The sequence below is a fragment of the Cyphomyrmex costatus genome, unplaced genomic scaffold (assembly GCF_001594065.2).
Source record: "Cyphomyrmex costatus isolate MS0001 unplaced genomic scaffold, Ccosl1.0 scaffold43, whole genome shotgun sequence".
Classification (NCBI taxonomy): Eukaryota; Metazoa; Arthropoda; class Insecta; order Hymenoptera; family Formicidae; genus Cyphomyrmex; species Cyphomyrmex costatus.
The window spans coordinates 2,877,191-2,900,559 of NW_017278534.1; the positions used below are offsets into that span (position 1 = coordinate 2,877,191).

A 23,369-nucleotide genomic window follows, 5' to 3' on the forward strand; every position below is an offset into this window, starting at 1 on the left:
GAAAAAATAGAACATGTCAACGTCGTTTTATTTATGACCTTTCGCGTAATTTCAAACTACGCTATATTCGTAATCTGCGGATTTAAAAAAAATTTGCAAACTCAGCGTTGTCAGATAAATTTTCAATATTTCGTTCGAGTATCGAACGCGGAGCGTCCTATCTCTTTGTGAGAGGGATGGAGCCGCTAATGCATTCGGCTTTTCATGAGTATTCATAGAACCGTGATATAATTACGAACCAGCAGCAATACATTTGAGTAATAATCGAAACTCGGGAATTTGAAGCCTTTAAAACAGTCATCGATATTAACCTAGATATTAACCTAGATAAAAAATCGAAACGAGTGATGCATTTACTTTGTACATCAAACGAAATAAAAAAATAATACTTAAAAATTTTATTGTTTTTTCCTAATAAACGATTCTTACATTTACGATGTCACTTGTCTCTCTTTGACACATTTAGCAAATATTAAAAATACGTCTCTTTTAACCGCTAAATATGACAAGCGCGATCATTGTATTTTATATTTGAATTCCTTTGCGTCATATAAATTTTTTTATAAATTTCTAACTAAAAGTTTTCTGCAAATATTCTGATAGAAATGCAGAAGGCAATTTCATCATTAACCCGCAATCAATTTTTATAATATTGGACTTTTCCCTTCTTTTCGTCTTTCCCTTCGTTCATCACGCAAACCTTTATGTATGCGGCAATTACATAACAGAACTGAAGAATTACGAAACAAAACAAAGTTCTATAGTTTAAAACTGAACATCATTCTACCTAACTTCGTATCATGACGTTATTCGAACGTGATACTTTTATGCAAAAATCATAAAGAAGAGCATATGTCATTCTAAAATATGTCATAAGGATATCTCTTACAAATTAGATATTCTTTAGCTTTTAAGTTTTTGGCCTTTTAAATTTTCGGAGGTACGTTAGAAGCACACATATGTAAAACAATGGATGCAAAAACTTACCTTTAAGCGAAGATCATTGACGGTCCAGACGCGACTCGCATAATCATTGGACGCTCCAAGAATAAGAGTGCCTGTCGAATCGAAGTCCACCGACATTACACCGGCGTTACTGCCAACGAGAATGCCCTTATTTTCCGATGTACCTGCAACAGAATATTCACGGACACATCATCATACTGCTACATAACGATGTTTGAGTTTAATTCTTCGCATTTATGTGCCCACATCAATTACTTTGGCTCCCATTGCACAACCGTTTCATTCTATACCCTGCCTCATCTCTTTCTCCGTTTCGTCTATACCGCGCGTTATTCTCTGAATATGACTAATTAAATTTATGCCCTGACGGCTTAATTGGCAGCGAGCAAACCGCGCTGCAATCCAAAGGGAGCAAGTTATAAGCACCTCAAAGCAAGCAGAGAAAGAGAGAGAGAGAGAGAGAGAGAGAGAGTGTGTGTGTGTGTGTGTGTGTGTGTGTGTGTGTGTGTGTGTGTGTGTGTGTGTGTGTGTGTGCGTGAGAGAGAACATGTAAAGATAGAGGCAGAGGAAAGCAATGAAGAAGCGCGCAGAACAAAACCGAGAAATGGAGAATGCGTGTAGATCTAGAATAACAGACCTCGAGCTAAGCGGATATAACCCGTACAATAAGGACGAATGTTTCATCTAATTTGTAAGAGGAGACGGAGAGAGAGGATTACATTCGAGAGCGTTATAGCATATACGATCACAGCTATGTTACAATACGGTGAAACGATTTCGAAGCGACGGGGCAGCTTTTAGTATGCGTTGCAAGGGTGAACTATAACGACGCGCAAAGTAACCTGTTGATTCGTTAATATACTTCATTAAGTGGATCGCGGGGAATTTCTCGAGAAAAAGTGATATCGCGGCCGTCCGCGTGGAACGAAGACGCGGCGAGATGCCGACGGAAATCAGGTTCCAAATGGAACGTTGGAAGAGTAAAAAGTCTTTCACCTTTGATCAATAAATAAATAGCATAAATATAAATAATGTCGTCTTTTATACTTCAAAAGAAATACAACTCAAAAAAATTATGTTTCTGAAAAAAAGAGGAAAAATTATTTTTCAACTTAATAAAAATTTATTGACTAACCGAATAATGTTTGCAGAAAGAATATATTCTGAAAGTAATCTCAAACTTTATTTTTATTGTTTATAACTCTTAAAAACCATTTTTTTTCGTGGCGATTTTTTAAATCACTCTTTTCAAATTGTAATAATTTTGACAATTTTTTTATAAAATTCATTCATTAATGATAGATTAATGTGTTTATTCATTTATTGAGTCATTCATAATAATTAAAAAAATTATATTTGTTTTTAGATGTATCTCTTTTAGAGTAAAGAAACAATATGTAATGTATATTGATACCTTTGTCTATCGGATATGTCAAATATATACGTCACATAAGACTACCAGAGAAAAGATCATGAGAATTAAAAATTACATATTAGTCTTTTGAAAGGATAGTTTCGTCGTTACGTTTATAAGCAAAAACTTTAATTCAAACGGAACCTTAGTGGATGTATTACATGTACCGGATGTTAATAGGCGACAAAACTGTGACGAGTGCCTGCATAATGCTGACAAACGAGTTTGCCTTGAAAAGCAAGTCTAAGGGAGCACAATCAAAGGAATAAGGAGAATAGAGAACGAGAATCAATTATGTATTTTAAATGAAGTAAAAATTACGTAAATAAATTCAATAGATAATAATAAAATTATAAATATCCTAGTAAATTCGCTTTTGTAATTTTTACTTCATTTAAGATCCCATGTTCTTTATTCTGTTTCCTATTCTTTTCATCGTGTACAGTCCTTAAAGTTCGTATCACACTATACGCATTGGATTGCGACTTACAGATTAGAATTCGACCAATCAAGTAATTTCGATTTTCATCCTTTTTGTTCTGATTAGCGATTAGCTGAATTCTGAAGCTCATTTTACAATTGCGTAAGTGTAGTTGTAAGTGGTCGTAGTTGTACGAATTGATTAATCACAGTCAAACATGAGGAGAATATTGAACTGTGATTGATCAAATCTTACAACTACAACCACTTAAGCCATGATCAGAGTTCAGACGAGAGATTAAGATTAAAACTGAATTGAAATTTAACCAATCGGAACAAAGAAAACTAATCTCAAGTTTAGTGAACTTTGCTTTGATTGGTGAAATTCCAATTCAATTTCAATTTCAATCTCTGATCACGGCTTTACAACTATGCTTATGCAATTGTAGACTGGGCTTTATCTTCAATTCGCAATCCTTAATTTCCAATGAAGTGTGATATTTAAGTTATTTGCTGATCTCATAATAGAAATATCTAGATATTAAAAACCTCTCTCTATCCTTCATGCTTTTGAATGCTTTCCATTTAATAAATCGACACAAACATATTATTCTAACTTTCTTGGCATTTAGTGAATAACAAAAGTAAAATGATATTTGCGTTATCGAATGGAAAACATCTTCTCTATTCCATTAGGTTCATTCGTGTCGCATGCTCCAACATGTTTCTGCTCGTTGGAGTAAGTAGGAACTATGGTAGGATTCATGTTAGAGCATATGACGCAAACAAACCTATTGTTCCTACTTTTCGCTTTTTTTCTCTTTCTAACGTATACTGAAGAAAAAATTGTTCATTGGACTAAGTTAATTTAACTCGTTTTTATTTTTTTAAAGAATATATTTAAGTTTTTTAAAAAAAATATGTATGTATTTAAGCTATACATACTAGATTATATTTGACTTAAATACATATAATTAACTAAAGAAATAAAGACAACTACATTAATTAATTTAATCAAATAAACAATTCTCTTCTCAATGCAAGATTCTAATTTTCTGACATTATTCTATTTGCTAAAACAGTATCAATTTTTCACATATAAACTGTAATTAAATCATACCTACACGAGACAGTTCTTCAACGGATATTCTAAGAATGTCCTATATCTATAAAGGACGTTCTTCAAAGAACTATTAAATTTTATAACGGTAACAATACCATTACATTGTCGTTGCGCAGATTTCATGGTAAAAAAGCTGCGCAACAACAATTCGACGAAATCATTACTGTTGTTAAGACTTACGGAATTATGAGAATAATCATTACTGTTGTTAAGACTTACGGAATTATGAGAATAGGGACCTATATCTGATGCAGTGAGTCGCGTTCCCACAAATTCGCGAACATTTTCGTCCTCTGTAAAAGGTCTGTTCAATTCGGTAAAACTATCCATTCTTATTATATATAATTATTGTATGGAATAGAATACATTAGAAATTTATAATCGCTCGGACACGGAAATAAAGAAAACTGGAAAATATCTCGCGAAGGTACTATTCGAACGAGCGCGAAAGACAGTATCCGCCATATTTAACTAAATGCTACCGCGTCGACGCGTCACCACCGGCGGGAATTTGAATAATAAAACGAATAATAAAACAAAATTAATTCTTCGCGGAAAACATCATTTCACTCAAACGCGTTACTCGCGATTGTTACGTGTTCAGGATGTCGTTTACTTGCATAAATGCTCCGACTAATCGCATTCCTTTCTCTGTACACACTTTATAAATCTTGAATTACTTACACTCTTCTCATCGCGGCGATATTCGCGGCAATTTTCAGTTTTCTTAAAGGCTTGTGTCGACGATGCTAGAAATCGATTTCAGATCTCGTATAGAGAAAGAAAAAAAAATTGACGAATTACATTTGAACAATTTTCCATTTACGATCTAGCATTGTGGATACAAGGCTTCAAAATCTATACGATATCGGAGAAATTAGAGACTAAAATTCAAAATGGAACATACTAACAATAAGATCAAAATTATGTAATTACTTGAATTCTCAACAAATGCAAACGGTACTTCATTTGAAGGAATTATATAACAAATTATATAACAAAGTCGAAAGGTCTGTCAAATTGTAATTTTTAAAGATCTTATTAAAGCGTTTTATTAAATTTTAAATAATTGAATTATATTGTTCGATAGACTTACTTGGCTCTTTGCCCTTTTTATATTTATATTATTTTATACATATAGAGCCTTTTCATTATTTATTTTATATAACAAAATTCTTTATTAAATAGATAAATTTAATTACATAAAATTTTCAAAACATACATGCTTAATTATTAAAGTTTCATAAACACAGATCAAATATTGTTTCAATATATTTAAAATTTAGAATAATTAGTATTAAAAAATTGTAATAAAAAATGACAAAATGACATTTGATTTGTTAAGAATATATTCTTTTTACCAATATTATTTCATATCACATCAATAAATATTTTTTTGTTAAATTGAAAGAGTTTTCGTCTTTTCTGACAAACATAATTTTTTCAGTTGTCACTTTTTTTAAAGCAGGGAAGCGACATGTAGCAGCACAAAAAAGGAGATTTCTGAGAAACAATTCTTATTTTTCCAATTTAATCTTAAATTAGGTTTTAAACTTTCTCAAAAACAAAATTAATAAATTTAATAGTATTATTGAAAGAATATATCATAATTATTCTGTTATTTACCTTTATTGATACTCCAAAGCTTCACCTTCCTGTCAGTACCACCAGTAGCCAATATTCTATCAGTAGGCGACCATTTAACAGCGAATACTTCCCCCTCATGAGCACTCTGCAAGATTTATAAGAACTTGATGTATGAGATTGCTAGACATCTTGCATGCATTTAATTTATTGCATAATATATCACAACAAAGATTTGATCGCACAGTGCATGTCAATATCACAAGACATAAATTTAAAATATCCAATAATATATCAATTATATGTAATTTGTGATCAATAAAAATAATTTGTTTTTATATTCACACATAAGCAATTTCATTAACTAATAATTAAAACATAACAATATCCGATTGTTAAATTAAGAATAGCAAACACCATGAACTTCACTTTATATATTGAAAAAAATTTTCAGCAGGAAGCAGATATTTTACAAATATAAAAAGAAATTCAATGCTTATTATAACTTTTCTTTAAATATATTATACTTTAAACATTATTATAAAGCATTTTAGATATAAAACAAAGATAATAACAAAAATTTTATTCCAACGATATTAGCATAAATTATCTTGTAATAAAGCATGCAGTGCTCCATTAATTTAGGCAATTAATGTTTCTTCTATTTTGCAAATTTAACAGTTTAAGTGAGCAGTAATTATTCTGTACACCATTCAGCATGCATATTGTATATCAAAATATATAAGAAAAAATAAATTGTAAAAATCGCAATATGTATATTTTTTAAGAATATAAAGAACCATATATGTATAATTACATAAATAAAACATTAAATAAAAATATATATAAAATAAAAAAGATGCTAAACCATGTCTATGAAAACTAATAATTAAAACGAGGAAGATGGAAAGAATAAGGCTCAGGATTTGGAGATTATCGAGTGTCTTAATAAAAGCATCTTGTAATATTTTAAAAATACTTGTACTCAATCTAATTTCGATAAAAATTATAATATTATGCACTTTCAATCATATACACACTACATTCTGCGAACAATACTGTATTTCATAAATATACCTAAAATTTAAGACAATGCTACTCTAGTATTAATCTTAGGTCATGTTCAGATATACACTGTTCGAACCAAAAATCTATATAGCTTATATAATATATACTATAGATTTTCAGTATTGGCAGTGTATATTTAAATACGGCCTTAATACAGTGTAATATTATATTATATTTATCAAGTAAAAAATACAACTCATAATAATATAAACAGAAAAATTACGTTTTCAATATAAATACTTAATTCTTTATTATTATAGATTAATGTAACTATACAAATAAAATGACGTAATCCAGTCTCAATCTAATTCAGCGCGCCTCACTGATAACTAAATAAATTATTTTTTAATCTTTACGCCTTAGTGAAAACTAATAGATTATTTTTCGGTTGACAGAAGTGTCTCTAGTAAATTCATTTTTTTTAAATTTGATATGAAAGTGTTGTTCATTCTTCTGTTGCTGAGAAAAGAAATTAATTATTTTCTATTTAATTAAATATAATGTTAAATAAAGTAACTAAAGAACGGTGTTGATATGTTGAATATATATTGCAAAGTATGTACAATACACAGCCGTTCATGTAACGTCACAACCACAGCATGTAACCTATATCACTCTCTAAGGTGTAACTGGCTGTAAAAGAGAAACAAAATAATCTAATATTTAGAAAATATCATGTATCAAAAAATAAATTGAGAAAGAAATATTTATCTATTTGTTTAATCAAAGAGAAATGAAGATATATATGTAAATAATTAAACAATATTTTATAATTTATTAATATAAAATTGATATTGAATATATTCTAAATTTATAATATATTGAATATATTCAATATAAAATTAATCTATTCATAATACATACATAAAGCATGCACACCTGTGTTTTAATGTTATTAGAAATGTCAGATACGGATTGGTGTTAATGCTTTTATGGTAGCACAATATAATATATCTTTCAACGTACAAACGTTACGGATACTTTTGTTGGCACTGCTGTCGGAAGACCAGCAACTTCTTTTAAGCTTAAACGATCCGGACTAACAGGTCGCGTGTCTCGTGCTGCATCTTCTAATTCCTTTTGCATCTTTGCTTGTCTCTTCCTATAATGTCATAAGAAATATATACATTAAGTATATGCAACATTCAATAGTATTAACAAAGTTGCAAAGCAACTTAAGCGTATGTAACAACGGTGATACAATTTGCGATCTCTTTCATACCATTGCTTTAATGTAAAAGGCTTATATTATGTTATTCGTTATTTAAACGAATATGTCTCATCTCATAATGCATTTATATTTTTTACTGTGTATTCATTCTTCTTGTACAATTGTACGTCTATTAAATAATATAAAATAATAGTATTATTATATATAGAATTATATATAAAATGTTCATTTTGCTGAAAAAATCTCAATATGTTTATAAAAACATTATAGGAAAAAGATCTATATTTAAACATAGAGATTTAAAGATTAAAAATTTATTATCTTTTCAAGTTTGTTTTTTATGATTATGAGTATATTATGAAATAATTTTTATTATATCCTTTTTATCTATTATTTTAAAGCGTGAACAATTACAGATAAGAATTTATACCGTAACATATACAATATTTCTTTTTTTATATGATAAATTATAAACATATTATATACATGTTGCAAAGTTAATGTCACCAACAGATAGAGTACATAAATAATGAGATACAAAGTGCAGTATAGTCTATAGCTTTAAGTTACCATCCCAAAGCTATTTAGCATAAGCGGAATGTTCACTGCATTTCATTAAACTTACCCAAATTTTGATAAGGTATGCATCAAAAAGGCTGTTGGACTCGTAAAACTGAAACGAAAATGTCAAGCAGTGTGAAGTGCTTGTGTATAAAGCCCTAGAGTGACTGAATATTGTGTATACTCTGTAGAAAGCTTAAATAGTGAAATGAGTATCATACTATATGGGTTTATAAAAACATCAATATAAAATTTATTATTAATACATATAAATTTAATTGAATACTCAAAAAATGTTTGTGTTGAATTTTCCTATAATATATATGAATTAATTTTTTTAATTATATTAATAAAAATTTATTATAGAATGCATATCATAATAAATAATAAATATATAATTCATATGTATGAAATTGAAATTTTATAAGATGCATTTTAGCTGTTTTAATTAATCTAAATTATATAAGAACAAACTTGAAAAGATTTACACATAGTGAAGCTTAGATCTCAAATTGAAATATAAATTAAATAATATTTTAAAATTAAACAAAGTTGTCTATACTCTGACAGAAGTAATGTAATAACATCCACTTAGTAAAAAAAATAGAGATTCTACAGGAAAGTAGTGTCAAAGAAAGATAAAGATTTTAGACAGAAGATTATGTTGCAGATAAACTAAACACCCCTTTATGCAAAACTATACTACAATGCATAAACATATATACAAATACATAACAACTAAATTAACTAAAGTGCAGAAAAATAGAATAACCTTTAAAAGCTGTATAATTAAGCAGAAATACATTTACTATATATTACAAGATTATAACCTAGTGCAAAATCATAATTAGCATGCAAAATACATAGTTTTCATATTGCGTACAAAAATAGCCAAGAAATAAAAACACATTTAATCAAAATAATAGCGAAGATGAATACTGCTCTGCTCTTAATTTTACAAAAACAATTCTAACTACAAAAATACTAGAGTAATATACTAGATTTTAATATTGCAAATCAAAATTCAATATAAACGATTTTTATTCAATTTCTAAATTCACAATATAATATACTTTATATATATGTACACTTACCTTAAAAAGTTATCATTTTCTTCATTCATCTTTTCTGCATCTCTGGCTTTATATTTTATTAAACGCTCGATCAGCTGTCGATTTTCTTCCTATAAAAATTTAGAAAAAAAATACATCAAATAAATATTAGATGGTAAATAAGTAAATATCAATATATATAAAAAATTATCGACTTTTCTTTACTAATGTATAACAAAAAATGTATATGAGCATATAAATTTCTAAGGAAACAAGAACAAAAAACGTTATATAACATACCTGTGTTTTTCTAAGCTTTTCTTCTAAAGATGCAAAAGCAAGTTGCAAGGCTTGGTGTTCATCCTTGAGCATCTGATTAACACCTTCTAAATCTTTCTCTCTAGCAAGGCATTTAGTTATGTCTAAACGTAAGTTAGTATTAGCTTCCGAACTTTCTGCAAGACTGAAAAATATAAATCAATTAGAAAATCCTATAAGTTCATGAAAATTGATTTATAAGTTATTAAATAATATATTATTAATGAAAATAAGAAGTGCTATCAGCCAAAACAAGTTTAGTTTAACAAAATATTAGACTATTTACATACAAACGTTTCACCACCAATGGTGGATCATCAATGATAAATAAAAATTTAAAAGGCTGATAAATCTTGAGAATATAAACGTACAAAACTTTGCGCAGTCTTTTATTAAGATGTTACATCGCTATTATTATGAGATCCTTAGTTATATTGATGAACATTAGTATAGAGCCAAGAAGTCTAAATCTGATAGTCAAATTAATAAAACCAACAGTAGCAATTAATATAAAAGAAATGAAGCACATAACGATCTGAATCAAGAATGTATAATTAATGTATTAATCATATTTATCTTTGTAAATTAATAATTTTTAATTTATATAAATTACCATATGTTTGTTAATGTATTTGTATTTGAATGTGTTTTATTCTAATTAACTTATTCTATAATATTATTAGATTTCAATAACTTCTCGGCTCTATACTGATGTTTATCAACACAATTAGGAATCTCATAATAATAGTGACGTAACATCTTAATAGAATACTACGTAAGGTTTTGTACGTTTATACTCTCAAGAAGATTTACCAGCCTTCTTAATATTTATTTAATATTGATAATGAACCAATCGGTGTCAAAACATTTGTATGTAGTCTATTGTTTTATTAAACTAAATTATTTTGGCTGGTTGCTTTCTTATCGTCATTACTAATTTTATTATTGCTGAGCCATAATATTATTTTTGTTTAAAAAATATATATTTATGAATAAGGTTATGATCACAGGTTACCTAGCTTCCTTTGTTTGAAGTTCTTTTGTCATTCCCTGTAATTTATTATTAAGATCTACTATTTGTTGTGTGTGTTCTCCTTTCCTTTTATGCAACATTGCTAATTCCTCTGCTTGTTTTAAGAGTCTAGCTTCGAGATCAGGATTTCCTCCTATGCCAATACCACCATTAGCTGCTTCGCGACGAAGAGTCTCATTTGCAATTGTCAATTGCATATTTGAATTTCGTAATGTATTTGCATTTTCAAATAATCTATTATCTGCAAAAAATAACAAAAATGTAATTAAATCAATTTTTACAGTAAAACTAAAAGGCTATAAACAAACAGAACCAACACAGCTAGCAGAACCAATAAATTATTATGCTAGTTAGAACAATTTTTTTTAAATAAAAAAATAAACAATATAAACGAACAAATGAGACATAACCAAATGACAATAAAACTATGAATTATAAATAAAATCAAATAAAACATATGGTAAAACTGTCTCTCTATCCAACAGCGATGGAGAGACAGTTTTCTGCATTCAAAATAAGACGTATCGTGGATTGATACTCGCGTCCAATCGATTTAACTTAATATTAAAACCACGAGAAACTTACGTAGGCTAATGAGATCTGCAAAACAATTGGTTTGCGATCTGTTTCTCTCGCGTAACTGCAAAATCAAATCTTTCCGCCAGTTGACGTCTTCCCGGGTGACACCGAGTGACAGGCCTGCTTCGTTTGAGGTCATTTCCTCGGCAGATCCACGTGCACCGTTGAAATAAGAGGCCACCTATGATTTAACCTTAATCAGGGTCGTTTTGATGAAGAGGTTACGAATAATGTTCTTCGATAGTTCGTCACTTCATGACAGTCCCTTCAGTACGTGCGACGAGTAACTCCATCCGGTGAAGTTACGTTCGATTATCGGCTAGCGTGTAATGTTTGAATGTCTCATGACGATCGCGCGACATTGTCGTATCAGAGCAAAATACTTTTAATTATGAAAACAGCTATTCTAACCTAAAAGTACCAAACACTACGCTCCTACTCCGAAACTGTTTGCTATCAGTGCTATCACTCACTGTGCACCTCATACTATTCGTACTAATCGAAATCGACATGTTACCGTATTGCGATATATCGATATGCGCATGAAATCGATATTCTTCATTTGATTGATAACAATAAAATTTTTTGCTCAGGACACTGCGGATTTAAACATTTTAAAAATTGCGAAGAATGATTTTATTTAAAAAAAAAGAAATAAAAAAAATTCCTATTTACTGTAAAGCTTTCCCTTAAAAAAAAAAAAAAGGTTGTATTACCTTTCTCGGATATTATGCGAAAAGTTAGCAAGAGATATAATAAATTTCTGATATCATTTGCGTACCAACTGAAGGCAATCGTAATTCCTATTATCTAATGCATAGTGGAATTTCAACATGATCTAATGTTAATAAAATGTCAGTAATAAACAAGACCGAAAAGATAAAGATGTAAATCTCTTTTTTAAATTTTTGTGCGATTTAACATAATGTATCGTGCAAATAGACAATAAAGTTGACAATTGATGAAGAATATCCTGTCCTCCGATCCCCTCAAAGTACAAAAAATTATATTTTGTTTTATTGATAATAAAGAGTTGTGATATAATTAAAATTTGTTCGTATTAATGAGAAATTGTAGTATTATGTATACTTATTATGATAAAGATGTATTTTGTGTTGGCAAAAAATACTAATTATACATATATAAATGATATTGTGATTATATGCATGAAGCAATTTATTAGATGAATTACAATAGATGGAGATTAGGTTATATCTTAAAATATCTAAATTAAAATAATTTTTAGATGCATTAAAATATATACAATAAATAAAAGAAAAAGATTTATTAGATTATATACTATAATATAATTAAAATATTATTTGTATCACAAGAATTTTAATATATAATGAATCATGTTAAATAGAAATACATAATCAAATTATTTTTATTTGTAAGACATATGAAAAAAAGTTTACGCATTTTGCAAAATGAAAAATCAAAACAAGAGTGGCAGAAGATGTTGCAATAATAAATCCAATATTAGTGCTTTGAATAAAGAACAGATCAGGTAATTTAATACAAAGTTATAAACATATGTGCATTGTTAATATAATTTTTTTCTTAAAATTATATGCATAATGTTAATTACTGTAATTTTATCATAGTTATATACACGTATAACAGCATGTATTTAATACGAAATTCAAACCAACTATAAATAAATAATAGCATTAATATCATAATTTTATAGAATAAAAATAATCGATTTTAAAAAAAGATTGGAATTAAATAGGCAAATTATGTATAATAGAAGAAACAAAAAATATAGAATGATTAGAAAACGAGCTACACTCGATGAATATGTTTTCTATTCAATACTTAATACTGATATTCCTATGGAATTAGGAGTAGCAGCAAGTTTAGTAAGAATCAAAATAAAATAGTTATATTAAAACATTTTAGCCTTTTAATACCAAGTATAAATATAATAATTTTAATTGTTTATTGAATATCGATTTTTAATGTATTATGTATAAGTGTATTTTGAAATAAATTGTTTAATAATAAGCAATTAATCGATCTGTAATATACATTTTCTATTTTTGTAGATAACACGTGGAATACTTGGACTTTATAACAAATTAGCAACTGATCGAGCAAAGAATCCTTATATTGTTCAATGGCAGAATTCCGGGTAATAAATATATAGTTTCAATTTTTTTGTTAATCTATTGTTCTAGTAAATATTTAATATTAAAAATTTCTTCGAATTTTTCAAATTTAAGACGTGAGATTTTTTAATGCGTATAATATAATGTACATCTTTTTAATTATATAGGGAAAATATGATAGTTTTGCAAGGATACGATCATAAACATTTAAAATATCTGGAGAATGAAGTGAAGTTTGCAGCCCTCGGTACTCATGCTATTTATCATCGATGGTATCATAACCGAATAATGCTAGTACTATCGGTATTTGGACGCAAAGAAGAAATCGAGGATATCTTTGATGGACTTTCATATTTACGATAGCAATATAAACAAACGGTATATTTCAACAGTTCTCGAATAATAAACTAAAGCTATTTTTTTATTTATAATTTTTTCAATGAACTAGTTGCAATGTATCAAAAACGATACTTACATTGAACGTAATGACAATGTATTTTTACACACAAAAATACTACGTCTAGCAGCCATTTCAACACAATCAAAACCTATAACACATTTTTTTTTGTTATTTTTTGCTCTTTCCCGATTTTTTTCATAGAGTAATTTTTTCATAAATATGACAAAAAACATATTCCTCTCGTAAAGAGAGAACAGTCGGTAGAGAGAGAACAGTCGGTAAAGAGAGGAGAGTATACCGATTGTGCCCTCGAAAGGACGGTAATATCTGAATCGCGGAGGGTTCTGAGAGTATCACCGTCCTCTGGAAGCGCGTTACGCACACTCGGCGAGCGAGCAATGAAGGAAGTAAAGAACGTGTTAAAGCGCAAAAGGTTGCGAAGCAAAGGGAGGTAGGCGCCACGCCCGCCCCACCATGCCACGGTTTGATCGCAGAGGGTGGGGTGGGGTGGGGGGTTGGCGTCGGGGGGAGAAGGACTGGCAGCGGTCGGCGCAGTCGCCCGCCGCGTTTTATGCAACCAGTCTTGCTTCGGAGCGAGCGAGAATTCACTGCCCCGGCCTTCGATAGACGGAATAACGCGTGCAGTGTCGTTATTATCCGTCGTCGCCCGTCTCCTCCGCCCGTGCGTACGTAGCGAACTTTGCAAGTAGAAAGAGTGCGTGCCCGCGACTCTTTCGGCAAGGGGGAGACACACACACACACCGAACGAATCCGGTACTCCACACTGTGCTTTTGAGGCAGGTCACGACGGGGCCTATCTACGAGCCTGGCGTATATAATATCGCATCGCGCTGCTACCGTCTGTTTTCCCGTGCGCGCTGACATTGCCGGCGAGGCAAAGGCAAGGCGGGACGAGCGAGAACGAACTGTAGCGAGTTGAGCGCGGCTAAACGAAAAAGTGACAAGACGGGTGTTGTCGGCGGTGTGTTTCTCGCTCCGCGCAGAGCTGTGCGCCACACGTACGAATCACGATCGGGCACCCCTGCAGTGGTACAGTGTTCGCTCGTGTCCGCCGACAGAGTGTCAGTGCGACGGCGGTCGGTGGTGTGCTGACACACGGTGCATTATCCGCGACTGTGTGTGCGTGCATATGTGCGTGACGTGTGCGTAAAGGCAAGAGAGAGAGAGGGAGAGAGAAAGAGAGCGACGACGGGGCCGGCAGTGAACGTGTAAGAGAAAGAGAGCGATGCGGCCGTGAATCCTCGATACGTGGCTGCGTTCACGCCGCGTGTACTCCACACGACACGGATACAACGACAAACAACGACGACGACGAGGACGACGAAGACGTCGACGACGACGAGGACGAGGACGACAACAACGACGACGACGGTGGCGGCGGTGACGACGACAACGTCGATCACGACGACGACGACGACGACGTTGTTGGTTAGGAAACTACGACCGGAGCGACAGAAAAAGGCGCGTACTTATAAAAGGCGCTCCGAATTATCACGCATTCACGTAACCGCGACGCGTCACCTGACGCGTGCAGGTTCCTAGCTCGGTCGACTCCTTCGACCTCCTCCTCTTCCTCGTCGTCACTATGGCGGACGACGAGGTTCTCTTCGACGATGTTTACGAGCTCTGCGAGATTATCGGCAAGTGAGTAACGAGAATCACCAGGAAGGGTGAGAATGTGGGAGAGAGAGAGAGAGAGAGAGAGAGCGCAAGAATCTGCAAGTTAGGGTGTAAGGAGGTACTGCGCGAGAGAGAAAGCGTGATGCGATTGGATGAACGGCAGTGGGCGGAGGTTACTTTGAACGTGTTGGTCGCGTGCGTCTGTATTGTGCATGCGTTCTTTCCGCGGCTGCGCGCATGTGAAAACCTGCTGAACAGGGAAAATGATGCCCGTCGGTGTGACACGGAACGAGTGGGTAACGATGTATAGAATAGGGGAAGGAGATGCGAATCAAGTGAGGAAGACGCGAGTCAGGCGTCGTGTGTGTGTGTGTGTGTATGTGTGTGTGCGTGCAAGTTCCTTCCGTTTCCACCTTTGTCGAATTCAGTAATCCGATCCGTCACGCATGCTTACGGGACGAATAGAATTGTATCATTTTTCTGCTCATTCCTGTGCCGCAATATAATTAAATTGGTACGTTCCACTCGTAATTTGTTATACGCGTCAATCGATACACCCGAGAATGATGTACCGATATCTCGTTAATAATAATGAATTTCGTAAACGTCTATCCCTTACCGTGATATTCAAGTTTTAAAGCTTCGACTGAGTTATTCGTGAAAAGAATTTTTAAATTCTAAAGAGATAAGAGAATCAAATGTTTTCTAAATTTTTACACTTTCAAAAGATAGGAATAAAATGCTTTTTTTTTTTAAAAAAGATTAGACTCAAATGTTTTCTAAATAAGGTATAATAGATGCTTGTTTCAATAAAGTCTTGACAGTTCTCGTTATATCAGTTTCAAAATAAATGGTTTACTCGGCATATTGACAACAACCGATTTGTCTGTCAAGTCTATCTGTCGATAAATCATTATCTGGACTTTTATGTGTTCAAGGTTGACTTTTCCAATTAGCTCAAAAAGCAAGATTATATCTGACTCCGGAAAAATACAGAAGTGTTAAAACATGCCTTTTTAAAAAAGTGTGTGAACAAGAAAAATGGATGATGGAAAAATAAAAGGTATTTGAAACTTAAACATCTCGAAAAATTTGATTTTTTTTATTATACATTGATCCGGATTGAATAAAAAAATATAAGAAAGTCATAATTTTGCAAAAGGAATTTTTATATATTGACGAAAATTTTCTAACAATGAATGATCAATTAATTATAACATAAATACATTATTTACTATTTTAACTAATATTTATATCAAACAAATATTAAAATTTTTAATAAAAATACAATAACAAAAATTAATTCATGATGACGTATTTCTGGATGTATTAATGGAAATTTACATGAAGGTTTAATTCAAGTTTCTAATGCTTAGTTCTCATACTGCTATGCTAGCAACTATCGATTTCGCCGAAACGGTTTATTTAATCTGCTGGAAGACTATAGGTTGAAAAGCAGAGATTGCTGTAACAGAAACGCAATTTCGTTTGTATCGGAAGCCAATACTTGATTTATCATTCAATTGGCTAACCTTCATGTCAAAATACTATACGCCATCAGCTGCGATTAAAATATCTGTCACAAAGGCGTAGGTTATTCGACGATCATCGACTTATGACTCAGATTTATTTATTCTCTGCCCGTCTAAACTATTTATAGCTTACAATTATAATGCTGCTATAAATAGTACGCAATTTATTATCTTTGTTCGTTTATTTTTTATGTGTGGCGTTTATCACTCTTTTCTATTTACTTTTGTTTATGTGTGACATTTCTTTCTTTTTTTATGTCATTATTTCATGATTCTTCAATATCAGCACGAGATTTTAGATATTAATTGAAGTAAGCGCCCGATCTACAATTCTATCTAGTTTTAACCAATTACAGTTGAATACGAGGAGAATGTTCAACTGTGATTAAAGAATTCTTACAACTACGTTTACGCGTAGCTCAGACTCAATATACTCCTTGAAATTGCGTAATTTACTACTAATTGACTTTTATAAATTATTTGATATTTAAATAATTTTATAAAAGTCAATTAGTATTAATAGACTTTTATAAATTATTCAATATTTGAGAGAGGATAACGTGAAATATCACATCATCCTCTTTCAAAAGAGGAACATTTATATATGCCGCGATATAATATAATTAAAAAGAGAAAGATTAGAGAAATCGTCGGTTAAACGTAAATTTTTGTAGAATTAAAATATCTTTGCCATACTTTTTAGTGCTTTTATCGACATAACGTTACATGTCAAATTTTTATCTAATGCGTTATCTATCTATTTTAAGTTCCGTCCTTGTATGTGCTAATAATAGATTTTCTCGTAAACCGAGAAATAATGCGTTATTCGGCACGCATTATTAGCAATATTTTTGCTGAAAGCTATTTATGAAGATATATTCAATTATACGCGCTGTCACACACACGATGTTAATTCATTTAAACTCGAAATCCTGATAAATTAGCATCACATATTCTGTCTCCATTATGCCCATTGAAGATGCCAAACTCGCTAATTAAACTATATTTATTATACAAATTGATCGATCAGTGGAAAACATATAATACATAACTAATCTTTTAATATCAATCAGGAAAATATTTATTTTTTGGAAAATGAATAAATTATGCAATTATTAAGTTGGGAAATTATTAAGGCTCATAAATATTAATCAAATGAACGATAACGATTTGTTTTTGTTGGTAAACAAGTTGAGAATTAATCAACTGCATATAACATTAATTTCTTGCTATTTTCAACTGTGTAATTAAGTAGAAACGCTTTGTCGCGTAACAATTGGTGCAGAAACATTTCAATAGGGACAGTTTGAAGAGATCATCCTACATACATATGCCTACATGTGGATCTCGTCAATTAAATTCAGCATGAGGTTATCGAGATGGCGCATTCTTCGTTCGTTACAGTTAATTGAATTCGTACAGCCGACGCTCTTTTCTACGTCAATTGAACTTAAATGCTGTAAGCTATAGTTGGCACAAATGGTTCTTTAAAAGTCGTTCCTTTCAATCGACTACTACAAAAATTTGGTTCTCTAAGATATTACGAAGTAACACACCGGAACGATAATGCGTCTTTTATACGTATATATTTTATTTCGTAGCCATCGAATTTCCTTTAATAGTTCTCAACTTTGCAACTCTTTATAATTTAATTTCCACACAGCTAAATATGTATTAGTATGTTTTAACTTTTTCGTGGAACGCGAAATGTCCATAAAGGACTATACATAAGTACACAACATTTAATTATCCTTTGTATATACTGCAGTTGCTGCAAGCAACTTTGCTTTTGAGTTTCTAAATTATATCATTAGAATAATGCATTACTCTTAGTAAAACAGAAAAAAATATTCAAAAGCTAATTAAAAACGTGTACAAACAGCTAAAAATACGAAGATACAATTATTATTAATGTTTGTTTCTTTATGGATACCATTAGTTAATAAATAAGGATCAAGTTGTATCGAGAGCTGTTGTGGAAATGGAAACGGACTTATCGAACAGAAGCCCTCGACACTTTTACCGCGGTGTTCCATCGCTTCGCTGGAGAGCGAAAGCACCGAGAAATCCCCAGAATGCTTCGACGGTTTTAAATCTCGATGCGGACATGTACAAGGCGAGATATACGAGGCGGCGTGCTCTGCTTTTACGATTCACGCCCTACTTTTTATTTGTCTCGTAAACTCCCGGAAGGCCCTATGTATGTTTGCGTTCTTTGAAAGGTAGAATAAATTCTTGCCGTGTGATATTTGTCCTTGAACTTAATTATGCGAATCTAATTTTTGAAGTTCGAAAAAAGAAATGGTATTTTTGCATCACATATTTAAAAAAAATACATTAACAAATATTATAAAATATGCTTTTATAGAAAATAAATAAAAGTTTGTTTTTTTTAAATTTATTTATTGCACATTTGGTATTTTACTTTTATATTCGGTTTTTACTTTGATATTTAAAAGTGTTTACCTTTGTTTAGTGCTGAAACATTGTATTCTATTTCAATGTATAATAGAAGTTATACATGAGTGTGTGCGTCATCCGATTTATCTCTCTCTCTCAAAATAAAATTTTTTTTATTTTAAACAGTACATTCTATATAATAATACAAATAATACTAAAATAGAAATAATAATATTAAAATAGATATAAATAATCTATAAATATTTTTTATAAACATTATATTTAATTATTATATTTAATATTTTCTCTAATAACAATATTCTAATATAATTTTGATTTGAAGGAAAAATCCACGAGGAAAGGAACGTTTTTCTCTTATTCAAATGTACATACTATTCACGTTCCTATTTGCAAGTAATATTTTCTCTGCGAAAAACAAGTCTGTAAAATTATGTCATAGATAATCACTTCAAATTTTTAACCTTTTGAAATAAATTCTATTTTATGTCTTGGAGATAAAGCTAGCTTGTCTTGAATTTACGCATAGCACGTGATATGTCAACATATGAAGTTCTTGCTTTAAAGCATAATAATAATGTCTTTAGAGAAATTTATTTTGATAAAAATTTCCGCGTGACTGACTCTTGTCTATATATATATACATCACATCGTAATAACTCATTTGTATAATTTTTAAAACATTATTTTAATATACATATTTTAATATTTGGTTAACTGATATGGATCATTATGATTCAGTATGATTCAGTATGATTATTTCGCACTGATTTCGTCAGATTTTCTATTAAAGACTAAATTAATATATTGGATATTGATATCTTTTCTATTTAATATTGAGTGTATACACACACAATATATCAATATTATTCAATTCTTTTTTAATAAACATTGCTGTTTGGCAATCATAAAAAATGCAAATAAACGAATATTGAATAAATATACAATTAATGTTATATAAATATAAGTGCATTTTCGAAAATATTCAATAAGTTGCTAACATCTGCATTCACTGTTACGAATGAATGTTGCCTTCCTGTTATCGACACCTCGCTCGTATCGAAGATAAAGTATCTGCTTAGTATGTTCAGTGAAGTATCGTTACACTTTGACTTATAAAGATGTGTGGTTAAACTTTTGTATTAAATATTATTCAATACTTTATAAATAATACAATATTGCAATGTGTTTGTTTCTATTGTGTGATACAAGCTTCTGATTTTTTAAATATTATTTTTAACGGATTTATATTTAATTAATTCTAAATATATACTGTTTGTATGTGTGAGAGAGAGAGAGAGAAAGAGAGAAATATTTCGGTACGTACAACTTTATTTTGTTGATATATTCATTAAAAAATTGTGTTGTTCTAACCAAATTTTGATTAAAACAATACATTTTTTAATGAAAAAGTAAGAAACTTTGTGTTAATCACATATCAGTAATATATAAATGGTTACGCATCAAATATTTCTCTCAGTATATACATATATATATATATACATAAATTTAGAAACGTCTATATATTATTATTGTGGAAGTTGAATTTACAAAATTATTTACGCGTAAAACATTCAGCGTTAGTTTTCATGCACCTGATCTCAATCATAAATCTTTGTTTTTTGTGCAAAGACTTAAAAAAACAATTTATTGCGGTTATTGATATCCTCTTGAAATACTGATGTCCTATACATAGAAGACGGAACTAAGTGATTCACTCGTGTCACATTAGAATATCAATGATATCGAGTAGCGGCACGACGGGCACCGCCTTTCGTAGATCAGCGACGCTGCAGGCGTAAGAGATGCCTAACGTGATATTGCGCGGTCTCCAGTCCAGCCACTTGATCCTTTCACTGATATCTGAGCAGAGATATACGTCGTCTGTGACTAATGTGATGAACGGATCGTTGAGACCCACAAACGCCGTACCACGTTTGCTCAATGGATCATAGATGACTTTCCAATAGAACTTGGGTACGGACATGACTGCGCCTTCGGCGTGGAGATATACGGGTTGCTGTTTGTTATGAATGTCTTCCATGGTCATCTGACCATGTACTCCCGTGTAAACGTCGAGGTCCAAACGGCGGTTGGCGGCGAAGCGTCTGACGCTGACCTCCAGAGAATTCCAATTACCAGCGTTAAAAGTCCGCCACTGAGGCGCGGTATTCAAGTACCAAAAAGTTGACCTTTGCTGGATGCCGTAGACGAAATCCGCTTTGGCTACCAGATGTCCGCGAGAGAGAAATTGCAGTGATTTCTTCAATCGTTCCTCAGTCAATTTGGTCGACTTCAGGATTCTGGCGAGGGTATCTGATTGAGTTTCGAATTTGTACAGATAGTCTACATTTATCCCGGGATAAAATTTGCCCGCTAGGAACTTGGACGGTCTGAAACATGCAATCACAAAATATTTTTAAAAATTGTATTTAAAAAGTATATGTATAGAAATATAATCATTCATGCGTTTTAAAATTTATAAATGTGTAAATTCTCTCTCTCTCTCTCTCTCTCTCTCTCTTTCTAAAATGGATGAATAAAAGTTAACATAACTAAAGGTTAATTTTATTGAAAAATATGCTTTTACAATTTGTTTACAAATTGTGTCAATGTTATGTTTATTATGTTAATTTTTTTTATATATTATAGGTAATATAATTATGTTACTTTTTCAAATTTAACACAAATTTTCTGTGTTGTTAACATGAAATTAAACTATATTTAATTTGTTAGAACTTTTTTTGAAATTTAAACTTTTTTTCGAAGATTTAATAAAAGAAAAACATACTGAATAAAGAGTCGATCAATTATTGCGAGACCTCACCTGGGATAGCTTCTTTGATAACTTTCGATCATTTTTGTCATCTTGAACTTCGTGTAGTACGTCATATATGTCTTCTCGTCGCGGCATAATTCAATAGTACGGATGAAGGTGCCGCTCACGTTGAAACCAATCTCAATGGGGCTGTGTCTGCCAAGGCAAGGCGACGTGCCCGTATATTCAGCATGGTGCTCGGGATGAGATTTGCAAACTAGAGACGAGATATACTGGTGAACGCCTTTCACGTCAAACACCTTATCTCTTACGCAAACTGCTTCGACCTCGTTGCCCCAACTTCTGTTTTTGAAGTTATTATTTTTGCCTGGGCATGCTAGATAAATGGAGTCACCCGCGGATATCTTCAATGTCCCATTATCGTTATCCGGGTACCAGATGGTCGCATGCTTACCAACCCGCTTCAGGAGCAACGGTTGAGGCTCCTTAAGATCGCCAATTTTATACTGTACAGATATTGTGCAGCTGATACCTAAAGATCGTTAATGTGACGATAAAACAGTTTTCGTGAGCAGTTTGATGATAAAATTGTAAAATAAACGGATGGTTTACCAATGTTAATTGGGTTTGCAATTGCCCAAACGATATAACACGCAAGAAATGGAATGACCAACAACATGTTTGAATGATTGCACATGGTCAACTGCAACGGGTTTGTTTCTCTTTCGTTTATTTTATACTCGTCGATTAATGATCTCGTAATTTCCGTAAAAGATAATATACATCAGTAAAAGATAATCAAGTAGATTTGACTATCAGTAGACCTGTAAGATAACTCACAAATCATATTTGTTTTAATTCAATAAAGAAGCTGTTAAGATGCGAATGTCAGATAAATCTGAAGTAACTTTTGGATAAAAAAGTAGAACAAAGGTTAATATCTATGGTCGTGAAGCAATGCACGCGTATGAACAATGATTAAGTATCATCTTCTTTTTTTCACATTTAGTATTTTCAAATTTTATAATCTTAATAAGATTTATAAGAAAAAAAGGAAGAAAAAATTATATCACAAAGTATTCTACTACTTAATGTTTAATATTTTTTTAATTGTTATAATTGTTTAATTATTATTTATATTATTAAATAAACATTTTTTTGAACAACTGAAATTTATAATAATAATCTAAAAGTGT

The 23,369-nt window shown here is 31.3% G+C and overlaps 3 protein-coding genes across 3 annotated transcripts; 1 reads left to right on the top strand and 2 right to left on the bottom strand.

Moving 5' to 3' along the window:
- Positions 1 to 836: 836 nt before the first annotated feature.
- LOC108777316 (autophagy-related protein 16-1) lies at positions 837 to 11,428 on the bottom strand. The gene is made up of 8 exons (XM_018544158.1): positions 11,296 to 11,428; positions 10,693 to 10,951; positions 9,660 to 9,822; positions 9,402 to 9,490; positions 7,542 to 7,677; positions 5,550 to 5,655; positions 988 to 1,130; positions 837 to 860 (listed from the first exon to the last, which is right to left on the bottom strand). Exons 1-8 carry the CDS (start codon positions 11,426 to 11,428, stop codon positions 837 to 839), a joined length of 1,053 nt encoding a protein of 350 aa, XP_018399660.1.
- Positions 11,429 to 13,054: 1,626 nt separating this feature from the next.
- LOC108777424 (uncharacterized) lies at positions 13,055 to 19,167 on the top strand. The gene is made up of 4 exons (XM_018544300.1): positions 13,055 to 13,154; positions 13,341 to 13,426; positions 13,571 to 13,781; positions 18,916 to 19,167. The coding sequence occupies exons 1-3, from the start codon at positions 13,062 to 13,064 to the stop codon at positions 13,764 to 13,766; spliced, it is 375 nt and encodes a 124-aa protein (XP_018399802.1). The 5' UTR covers positions 13,055 to 13,061; the 3' UTR covers positions 13,767 to 13,781; positions 18,916 to 19,167.
- Positions 19,168 to 21,076: 1,909 nt separating this feature from the next.
- LOC108777317 (uncharacterized) lies at positions 21,077 to 22,870 on the bottom strand. The gene is made up of 3 exons (XM_018544159.1): positions 22,786 to 22,870; positions 22,222 to 22,705; positions 21,077 to 21,787 (listed from the first exon to the last, which is right to left on the bottom strand). Exons 1-3 carry the CDS (start codon positions 22,868 to 22,870, stop codon positions 21,118 to 21,120), a joined length of 1,239 nt encoding a protein of 412 aa, XP_018399661.1. The 3' UTR covers positions 21,077 to 21,117.
- Positions 22,871 to 23,369: the final 499 nt, after the last annotated feature.

Excerpts from the sequence above, each read along its gene's own strand:
- LOC108777316 (XM_018544158.1), bottom strand. The coding sequence starts at position 11,428 with ATGACCTCAAACGAAGCAGGCCTGTCACTCGGTGTCACCCGGGAAGAC. Across the intron at positions 9,823-10,692 it reads CTTCAAACAAAGGAAGCTAG|TCTTGCAGAAAGTTCGGAAG; the intron begins GTAACCTGTGAT and ends TATATTTTTCAG. Across the intron at positions 861-987 it reads TCAATGATCTTCGCTTAAAG|AATGACATATGCTCTTCTTT; the intron begins GTAAGTTTTTGC and ends GACATATTTTAG.
- LOC108777317 (XM_018544159.1), bottom strand. The coding sequence starts at position 22,870 with ATGTGCAATCATTCAAACATGTTGTTGGTCATTCCATTTCTTGCGTGT. Across the intron at positions 22,706-22,785 it reads TGCAAACCCAATTAACATTG|GTATCAGCTGCACAATATCT; the intron begins GTAAACCATCCG and ends AACGATCTTTAG. Across the intron at positions 21,788-22,221 it reads TATCAAAGAAGCTATCCCAG|ACCGTCCAAGTTCCTAGCGG; the intron begins GTGAGGTCTCGC and ends TGCATGTTTCAG.
- LOC108777424 (XM_018544300.1), top strand. The coding sequence starts at position 13,062 with ATGATTAGAAAACGAGCTACACTCGATGAATATGTTTTCTATTCAATA. Across the intron at positions 13,155-13,340 it reads TAGGAGTAGCAGCAAGTTTA|ATAACACGTGGAATACTTGG; the intron begins GTAAGAATCAAA and ends CTATTTTTGTAG. Across the intron at positions 13,427-13,570 it reads GTTCAATGGCAGAATTCCGG|GGAAAATATGATAGTTTTGC; the intron begins GTAATAAATATA and ends TTAATTATATAG.